The sequence below is a fragment of the Pundamilia nyererei genome, unplaced genomic scaffold (genome assembly GCF_000239375.1).
Source record: "Pundamilia nyererei isolate P.nyererei 1_Seehausen unplaced genomic scaffold, PunNye1.0 scaffold00006, whole genome shotgun sequence".
NCBI classification, from domain to species: Eukaryota; Metazoa; Chordata; class Actinopteri; order Cichliformes; family Cichlidae; genus Pundamilia; species Pundamilia nyererei.
In genome coordinates, this window is record NW_005187407.1 from 6,362,004 (window position 1) to 6,372,761 (window position 10,758).

At 38.6% G+C, this 10,758-nt stretch overlaps 1 protein-coding gene across 2 annotated transcripts in view; it reads right to left on the minus strand.

The window, feature by feature from the left end:
• The window catches only part of edil3a (EGF-like repeats and discoidin I-like domains 3a), a 120,519-nt gene that overhangs the window by 42,420 nt on the left and 67,341 nt on the right, over nt 1-10,758 (minus strand). For both annotated transcript variants that reach the window (XM_005722319.1, XM_005722318.1), the window contains exon 5: nt 4,660-4,841. In XM_005722319.1, the coding sequence (XP_005722376.1) occupies nt 4,660-4,841 (182 nt within the window). The remainder of the gene's footprint in view (nt 1-4,659; nt 4,842-10,758) is intronic.

The window sequence follows — 10,758 nt, forward strand, 5'->3', positions numbered from 1 at the left end:
TGTATGTTGTTAAGACCACTAATTATACCACACACAGAATATTCATACCAACAAGCAAAACATCACACACATGCGTACACACAGGCATACAAAGGTCAGGCAAAATATACCCCTTGTTGATTACATGCTGAGATCAGAACTGCGGAGGGAATTGCAACAATATTGTAACAATTAGACTGTCCTTGAAGCTACCTAACAGCCCTGTGGCACCACTGCTTAAAAATGCATGTGAGCAAACGCACACGCAGTCAAGCACACTTGGCTACACATATTTAAAAAGCTTTTTCTTTATCCTTGGCATCAGGAACAAATTTTAACCACAGTGCAGTCTTGAGCCACTCCTCATTTCTTTATGTTTTGCTTTGATAGAACCAGACTTTCTTTTTTTTTAAAATAAGGTCTTTGGGCTTTCTGAAGGTCTTTAAGAGGTTTTCTTCGGACATTGGCTGATTTTTTAGTGATTTTCAATCTAGTCCTTGTACCCGAGCTCAGAAATCTCATGAGAAATGGTTTTAGTGGAAGGGATGATGTAAAACAAGCAATCCTTAAGAAGAGACCAGAGGAAGAAAGGTTAAGGAAGGCCCAATAACTGGACTGAAAATCAGTGGCATCAGGTGCTATGGAGCAATGAATCCAAAATTAAAATTTTTGGTTCAAAATGTCATAAATGAACACACAAAAGTGTAATCACATTTTGATCCATTAAACACAGCTAACAGGGATCTGAATGGCAAAAGCTTAATTTTTTCAGCATGACACTGATACCAAACACACTGCCAATGTAGTAAAAGCATAGCTGGACAGAACGAACACACAATAAAACACAATCAGCCACAGATTGGCCTCCTCTGTGTCCAGATCTCAATATTACTAAAGCAGTGTGGGATCATCTTGACAGAGAACACAAAAAAGGCAGCTAACACCAAAAGAAGATCTTTGAATGTCCTTCAAGAAGCCTGGAGAACTAATCCTGAGGACTACTTAAAGAAATGACTATACATTTTGCGTAGAAGAGTTCAGGCAGTATTATACTAAATTAATGTAATGAATAAATAGACACTGAACATTGACTTTCAAGTTTGTTAGAACTGTACAAACTCTGTTGTTGCCATTGTTGCTGTATTTTCATGTACTGTATGTTTCAGTAAATGGCTGCACATATTCTATCCCTAGTAAATAAATACTATACTGCCAGAAAATATAAATAAATACAGGTTGGCTCAAGAGTGCTGAACATCAGCATCTCTTTGTTCTTTCTTTCTTGTTTTTTATTTCAGTAATGTTTAGTGTGTACAGTAATCAAACTTTATATTCTTTAACACAATCATAACTATATTAAAGTGCCAACTTATAGGCCAGCAAAAGCCAGCAGTAGCTGGTGATATACAAGCACGTTATTGTATGTGAACAGATGGACATTGAAGAAGTTTAAATGATTTTAAATGGCAGGAAAACAAATCTTCACACCATTTATAAAGCACCTAAAGATCGAAGCACCACCGAGGTGTTGTAGCAGAAGCAGAACAAGGCAAGTTAACCACTGTGAGTGATTTGATGCTTCTCTGCTAAGGGATTGATGGCCGCCATACCGCTGTTAGAAACTGCTAAATAACTCAGAGTACAAATCATGTTGTTGCTCTCAGTGCTAAAGGTGCAGCGGCAAGTTTAAGACCTCAAAATCTTAACTGGTTTTATCTAAGAGTTTGTTTTGGGAGGAAATCTCAGGCCTTTTAGTTCAAAGTCGTAACGTTCAAGCCTATGTGTCCAAAGGCTTTATTCAATTTAACCTCCGTGCAGTCATGCTGCGATTATAAAATAAACTGTGACAGAAAAACCTTTCTCAGGGTCACATTTCAACCACAGCAGACGGTAGAATGTTTTAATAACTGAGGTCACGCTGGAATGAAGAGGAAATAGCTTCTCAGATAGGAACAGAATTGAAGTCCAAGAATCTAAGCGTGTTCTATAAACAAAGAAATGTGTCCATACTGATGGAGATCTGCATTTTAATGTAATGTCATTAATTGCTTAACTGCAGGTGAAATATGTATAGACCCTTTTAGCCTTCACAAGTGATTTGTATTGTTTCATTCTTCCAGCACAGCCGGCTAAAGCTATATTTTGCTGATATTGGTGAGACCGGCAGCATATTTCCCTTGAGTGCTCAAATGCAATTTTATGTGTGAGCTAGAAGTGGCAAGGCTGTCTCACGGTACATAGATGTGTGAACAGTAGCGAGCTCACACTCACACACAAATCAAAAACACACAAACCAACATAAATGCAAACAAAGGCATATGAAGTGCTTTGTCTGAAAATCTATGATGTATTATTCAAAATTCGTTGCTCTGTGTACGGCTGATTCATTTGTTGAGATTTAGGGGGAAAGAGCTGAAACTGGCTGGCATCCAAACACATACTGTAGTACATTCTGCTCCAGAGTAAACCTTACAAATAGCCATACAAACCTGAAGTGTCTCCTGACGGGATTGTCATCTGTCAGTGTAACCTGCTTTGCATGACAGACATGTAAACAGTCACTCCACACTACAAAAGCACACCACCGACTCCTTAGCATAATCCCAAAACACTGGCATGACTGTATACCTCTGTACTCACATCCCAATTATCCAGGCCCTATGTAGAAACACACAATGCCTACAGCACCCCGCGTAGCATCCCACATGGCATCATTAAAGTCAAACAAGCTGCCTGAATGTTTGATGTGCCGCTCTCCTCACCCTCTCCATGTGCCAGGGCTCTCTTCTCTCAATCATCTCTTTCTTTCTTTTTTTTACAAATCCATTTTTGTCCTGTCTTATTTTTCTCTTGTTGTTACATACAGCTTCACTTTCTCCATCACACTGTCATGGTGTTTTTCGATTATACTTTGTTCACGGTTCATTGTCTGTTTCTCTTATATCTGACAACAGCGTGCTTCAAAGTTTGCTGTCTGTCATCACAGTACAGAGTGAGAGGAATGTAATGTGAGAAAAAAAACACCTTATTTCCAAAATAGTTCATTATTACTATTGATCTCTATTACTAGAGCCTGACCGATGTATCTGCAGGGGTTATCGGCCATTATTAGCTATTTAAAGATACCTGCACTTATAATAGCCATTAAAGGAACATTTAAAAAATAAAGAAGAGACCAGAGAAAGACCTGTTAACCAAGGTGTGAATTCTGATATCGAATAGTCTGTCCACTAGGGAGGCCTCTGCAACTTCTCAGATGGAAACGTGTTTGCAAAGCTGCAAACACAACAACCAGCTGATCTGAGCAGAGTCGGGCAACGCGTAAATGAATAATCCACAACTTGTTCTGAATATAAAATGGTATTAAACATATTTTGTGTGTATGATACGAAATAAAAATTATTGGCCAATATATCGCATGTTTAGATCACCAAATATCGGTATTGGTATCCGTCTTAAAAATCCTATATAACTCAGAGTCTATTTATGAAGAGTAGAAAATCTTGAGTTGAGCGCAAATCCAGATATCAGAACTGTTTTCATGTGCTAGAGCTGTTTTAGAATGAATTTTCGCTATAAATCCAAAGAAATAAATCCATTTCCTCTTAGGTCAGTTTACATTTTGGGTAATAATGATGCAAACATTTAAATACCATCACTTCACTCAGTGCAAAAAACTGCTCCCAGGCTCTTATCAGTACAATTTTGTAAGACTACACATTAATAAGATTTCCACAGTGCAGGACCAGAGAGGACAGAATCTATTGATATGATGTGCAGACATAATTCAGGATCACCAACTAATCCATGATATCGATCAGTCTATGCAGCTCTTTGACAGTAAGCACCGACTAATGGCACAGTGTGAAGGTTAACTATAACAAAGTCGGAGTAAGAGGAGGGTTTTGTGCCTCAGCGCTTTGCTGCTATAAACACACATTTTCATTTTACAATTATATGCTTGTTATTGACGAAAGCCCTCTAGGTGGTTATACAAACACTCTAGGGTACAAAAGGACAAAAATACGAAGGGAATTGTTGAGCAGAATTCAATTAATCCTTTTTTTTCCACGGATAACAAGAAAATTACTGTTTACAACACAGTTGAGTATAAATTTAAACATCAAACTTCTCTCGATAGCTCAGTAAAACATAAAACGCTTAACAAACAGAAACCAACAATACCTCTGAATAATTACAAAACAATGCAACAAAGTTTTGTCGGTAGGGGACTTTGCAAAAGTCAATTTCTGACAACAGATACAGTGGCAGCACAGCTACTATTGTGAGTAAATCACAATTCAAACAAAACAAGAGATGGTGCCGCTGAATAAAGATTTAAAAAAGTAAACGGTTTGCCACTTGATGTTGTTTCTCATGTTAAGCCAAACTGCAGCAGTATCTGTTCTACCCTACAGCTTAAACCTATGGTGAGTCTTTATTAACAGCAAGCTAGCCATCAGTTTTACAGGATCTGTAATTAACTCCAAACCGCAAACACTTCATACTTACCATCAGCTAAAAACAGGTGACGTGAAACACCAGGGATCCTCTAAATAATATAACACTAAACCATTTAAAGATCAAAAACAGGAATCTGTCTGTAACTGAGAGCTGAATTCATTTGCACTTGGCTGTGGCCCAACTTTATGTGGCGCCTGTCTTGTGACTGTGCTTTACCTGGATCCATGGCCATCTGTCATTTTCGGCTGCAGTCCAGGCATTGACCAGCCCCTTCTTGTTGAGCCTTGCAAAGTACGGGTACCACTTCTGTAGGCCAAAGAGAGCACGGTGGGTAGAAGAGGCCGTTATCTGTTGGTTGGAGATTATACCGCCCTCCATGCCCAGTGGGCCAGAGCATTCTGAGAGAACAGAGAGACAGAGAGAGGAAGCGATAGATGAGTCCTCCTATCATTCTAAAACTCAGAAATGTGGGAAAGTGAGTTTCAGGAACGCGTATAATGTTCAAAAAAAGCACAAAACCACTGACTTTATCCTCCCCATTTTGTTTTGTTTCACTCTTTTTATCTTTAAATGTTGAATTGGAGTCAACATTATGGATTCCCCTCAGTGGTCCGATTCCCCATTGATTCACAATTGATTACTGAGCTTATTGGAAAATAACAATATAGGCCTACACAGCATCACTGGCTGCTTTCATTATCTCTATGTCTGAACACAGTGTAGACCAAGAGTACCCAAAAAAGGCTTGCATGTGACTTAGGTGGGAAAAAAGCTCCAGTGCCATGAATTCAGTGTCAGCCTTCTGCAATGGACAACTGTCAGAAAACTAAGCCAGCAATAATAAAAGGGAACTGATCAGCTTGGAGTTCCAATAGACTGAGCAATTTGGCACCAGTTCTCAAGTGGAACCACTTCTCAGTTCCCAGATGCTCCAAAATTTCATTTGTATTATATTAGCCAAGGTCATTCAAACTCTGACTTTCTCTTGACTATTGTTGCATTATTTGTTAACTCACTGTTATGTTCACCATAGCTATTTTCTATTCTACTGTCCCTACAATTTTGATTGTCAACAAGGCGCTTTTCTCATGTCTCCCAAGTTCTTTTAAGTCACAGCTGCAGATTGGGACTCTTGTCTCCGTCTCAGTGCTACTACACACATTTGATGGACTAACAGGTTGTTCCTTCATCTCTTCCATCAGGAACAGAGCCCCCGGGCTCTCTCCCAAGGAGCTGCAGCCACAGTTGAACAGCATCATTCCCAAAGTCAACAAGCTTTGCAATAGCTTTAAATATCTTAGAGGCTGCATTAAAATGGGGAAGTCTGACACCATTATCCTCAGTCAAAAAGCCCTTTTTAAAGCTGCTGTTTTTTGCAGTTAAGCCTAATTAGTGTGTCCAGGCATATCCAATGCATTTTAATAAATATACCTGTGGCAAAAGGGATTCTGGCAATGCTGATCCAATAAAGAATTTATTGCTCTGCACAACAAGTACTTCTTTGTGTTTCCATTAAAAAAAAGAAAAATACTGAGAGATGAAACAAAAAAAAAAACTTGGCACAGAATATAGATGTAGATGGAATGGGCTGGAGAAGGTGTACATAAATTATACAACATACCACAGTACATTGCACATAAAAATATTGTTTCTGTCGAAACACAACAGATTTTGTTTTTGACAGCTCTGATAATGTAAAAATGTTTTATAGATCCTATATTGTTTGAAAGTACGAATTACAAATCTGTGGAAAAGCATCAGAATCAAGGAACTGATGTGGGCAAGAAAACACTGTACGCAACTGTGGTTGCACCTTAAAATAAGCTGTGGCCCATTGACACCAAAAGTGATTCAGCTGTTACTCCACCTGTTTATAATCTCTCACACTCAATAAAGTATGTTAAACAGGGGTGATGTTGCAGTGACACAGCGAGCTTCCCAAACTCCTCATCATGCAAACTTTAAACTGTAACATGCAGTTTACCTGCATAAAAAATGGCGAGAAATTGGTTTCACGTGATATGCAATGTGAAAGAAAACTAGAGAACCCACTCATAGCACTAATAGTAATAAAGATGAGCAGGATTATTTGCTACTTATGCAAAAGTCAGCTAGTTGATGACATTTTAGCAATTAATTATTATTTAATGGCATTGTCTTCTATCTTCTCAGTTATAGTTATAGAAGATTTGTCTCTGCATGATTTTTTCAGTTATTACTGGTCTGCTGTGATTGCAACAGTGTTTGCAGTGTGATGCATGTCATTCTCTATCAATGCTAGCATTATGGAGGCTGAATTCCCCACAACCTTTGTTTATCTTTCACATTTACTTTGGTATGTCTCTGAAAGGAATGCGAAAAAAATAATACCTTAATCGTTAATGACACCATCATTTTTAAACTTTTTCTAGGACCACTGGTTTGTCATTAAAAATCAATCAAACAATTTGATTATTCAAGTAGCATGCATGTGATTGCAGATATAGTGCAAGAGCTCTAAAAACTACAGCACAGAAAAAAAACTGAGGGAACTTGGAAGAGTCTCAAAAGAATGAGGACACATCAAGTACAGACTTCAGCTCGAGACACAGCTTGCTTATGCTGGTTGAAGTGCAAGTGGCTGTGCGAACCAGCCTTCAGGGGATGCCTGGAGCAATGGTCACCTAAAAACTATGAAGCTGCCTTCATCATTTAAACAAAATATCTAAAAAATAAAAAAAAAGGCATTTCAAAGTCAGTACTGAAACACAGATCCAAACGACACACATGCATTCCAACAGACAACCAAACTGGCAACACTGAGACGTGTGAGAAGGCTTACACCACACAAGAAAGCCAAGACTCAGAAAAGAGTGGAACAATGAAAACAACCCTAGCATGACTTATCCAGCTGCTAAAAACAGTGGGGTGCTAATCAACAGGGAGCCATGGAGACAGTGAGTAATGTCTGAGGACAGTCCAGGGGGATCTACTGGAGGCTGGAAGGAAGCACAAGTATTTCTTTTTGTGTACACGTACTGACAGAGATATGTTTATATATTTGAGTATGGTAAATCACTCTCGCTTCACTAGTTCTACTATGTGACTCACCGCTTCCAGACTGATGAGAGGATGGTGTAGGTGGATACACCACTGGTAAAACTCTGAGAATCTCATGAGTTTCCAATACCTGTTGGACAAACTTAATTTGGTCCTCTGAAAAAGGCTCTCTAAGAATAAACTGGTTTTATTTTTAAATGCAGCCTAGCAGTTGAAACTAAATACATGGAAAGTGTTTTTCTTGTTACTTGTTTGAATCACTGATTCAGTATACTGTTCATTTTAATATACTTCAAATAAGTAACATATGTAATAATAGCCACATTTTTAGGCCTCTGTGTCAGAATTAGCTGTTGTTTTTCTTCTTTTTTTGGTATTCCATGATTTGAACATCACAGGAATGCAAGAATGGAAATGATTCAAGTTTGGCACAAACTTTTTCTGGACTCAAGGATGCACTGACAAAAATTTGGTGTTTAGGGTTCACACTGACCTTACAAAACACATTGTAGGCTTCATCTCAAGAATCCTTGTTTTGATTACAACAAAATACTGAACAAATGTCTAACTGGAAAGAAATTAAGTGATGATAGAATGGAAAATGTGACCTTGTTTCACATTTGCTCAGATGCTGAATTAGCAACGCAAACTGCAGATTTGCTTGGATTTTACAGACTTTGGGGTTGCCAGGTTGAAGAAAAAAGTGAACTTTTTTTGCAGAACTGATTACGTCGCCCTAGGAACTTAAAGTCAGGAACAACAGTAACCGGGCAATGCAGAATACGTTTCTCTATTTCTAAGAAAAACAAAAGAGTCTCCAGCCATGATACCCACTCTTTCAGACTTTGCAGATTCTTTTCACTGCCTTTCCTAGAGCTGTGCTGATAACGTGCTTAAATATACTTTTTTGAATGATATGAACAGAACATGGGCGTTGCAGGGAGAACGATCCCTCCTGACCAAATGCAAAGAATGCAGCAAGTTTAATTTAATAAGAGAGTCTTCTTAATGAATCCTGACTTTCAATTTGTTAGGGACCCTGCAGTTACACATGCTTTTTCAGACACTGGCACCAAATGTCATATCACCCAAATTTACCTCCTAAAAATGAAATGGAAATCTATTTTTCCCCATTAGAGCCTGCGGATCGAGGTGCAGTGTTGCATCAACACAATATTATATTTGTCTAGATGTTGTGCCTTTTGGGCAGCTCTCTTGTAAGATATTCCATATAGATGTTGTGACAAGACACTGCTGCAAATCCACGGTCCCTCTGACCTTGTGGCAATGATGGGCCACTCTTAACGAGCTGCCTGCCAGTCGTCAGTCAGAGCAGCAGAGGCAGCCAGCCCCGGGGCCTTGCCCTCCTGGCCCCTGAGCATACATCAGCGTTGCGACAGCACACATCACTAACACCGCCAGTACCGTGATGTGACAGCTGAATCCATCTCCCACAAGCCCTACCTAAAGCCTAAACAAATTAGCGCCCCACTGAAATTAATGCCACCGCACCAATACTAATGACCATGGAGCAAAAAGAGGGGATAAGTCAAAGAATAATAAATACACCTAACAGATGTTAGCCGCACGACAGACGTTCCACAGGTGACAAATGGCGGTGAATAAAATGCACCTGTACACATGTTCTTGTGTAGCTGCAACTTTAAAAGTGACCAAGCTAGCAATGTGTGTTTTAAAAGAATACTGCTACGCTCTTGTTGAATAAAGCAGAACAAACAGAGAAAAATGCATAGCTTGTGTTAGTACAACAATCCACATGCACATATTAACTTTCCTTACATTATATTATCTAAATACATTTTTGAAATAGGTTTCCACTGTTTATTTTAAAAATAAGCTTTCCCTGCTCTACCTCTCAGTATGTCAGCCAATAAAACTTTTGAATTAATATTAGCTGAAATACCAGGTGCAAATACTGCACATATTGTACACCTGCTGTGCAGTTCTGAACTTTGGATGGTCTATAGCATATTGAAAAACTCGTAGTCTACAATTACATTTTCACAGAACAGCTAATATATAGGGAACCACTGATGCAATCAATATGAAAAAAAAAATGTCAATACAAAATGACCATAATAAAATAAATACTTACACTTTGCGTTATGAGAAACATTAAAATTAAAATGTTGAATACATTGAACTCCTTGTCATATTCAAGAAACCAGTATGAGATGATTTGAGCTTTTTGACATGATGCATTATCCTGCTGGTCACAAAGGGGTTGCTCATGGAAACAATACTCGGGTACACTACTCCGTTTCAGTTACTGTTATCTTCCTATCAGCTTGAAGCAGTCTAGTTATTCTCATCTACCCTGTGGCACAACAGCGAAATTTCACCTTGAGAAGTGCTCACTTGACATCTTCTCTTTCTAGACCATTCTCTGTAAAGCTGTAAAGATGATTGTGCAGGCACCAACAACCACATTCAAAGTCTCTTAAGTTTCTTTTGTTCCCCATTCTGGTGCTTCATATTCACCATGTCTACATGCCTAAATGCATTGAATTACTACCGTGAGACTGGCTGATTAGATATTTGCATTAGCAAACAATTGAATAGGCGTAACTATCAATCAGTCTCCTCCGTGCCGCGTCTGTCCAGTACAGAATGCATTCAGCTTGTCAAATTTACATAAATCTGTGATCGCTAGCAGTGTGACTCTGAAGTGCTGTACTGTATGTTTGTAAGTTCTCTCCCCAACAAACACAACAATGTCAACAAAATGTTTTGCACCGTCAAAGGCACCTGCAGTAGCATCCAAAAGGCAGGGGAAGAAGGGAACCATCACACAAGAAGTTTGACTTCTGGACATGCTAAAGGAAGGTAGAAGTTACCGTATTTTTCCGATTATAAGGCACATTAAGCAAACTAAATCTGATGAATTAATTTGTGAGTAGCCGTGTTGGGGGCCTGCTCAGGGCTCCAAGTTCACTGATATATTAATCCTAATATTTTCCTAGACTGCAGACGAAATCCTCACAATAGCATAATAAACACATAAAGCCTCTTTGAGCTTTTGGGTTTCTTGCAAAAACCTACTCCTTTAAAGACTTTTTCCATGCAGCCAGTGGGAAAAAATGAGGGCTGGTAAACACAAAATACTGACACAAGGCAAGACAAATCCATCTTTCATTTTATGAGAATTAAAATGTTTATAATATGTTTATAATATTAGGTTTAATTATGTTCCTAAAGAATGTGACCACTATACTATGATGATATGATAACTTCTTACTTCTTCAAATGTTATAT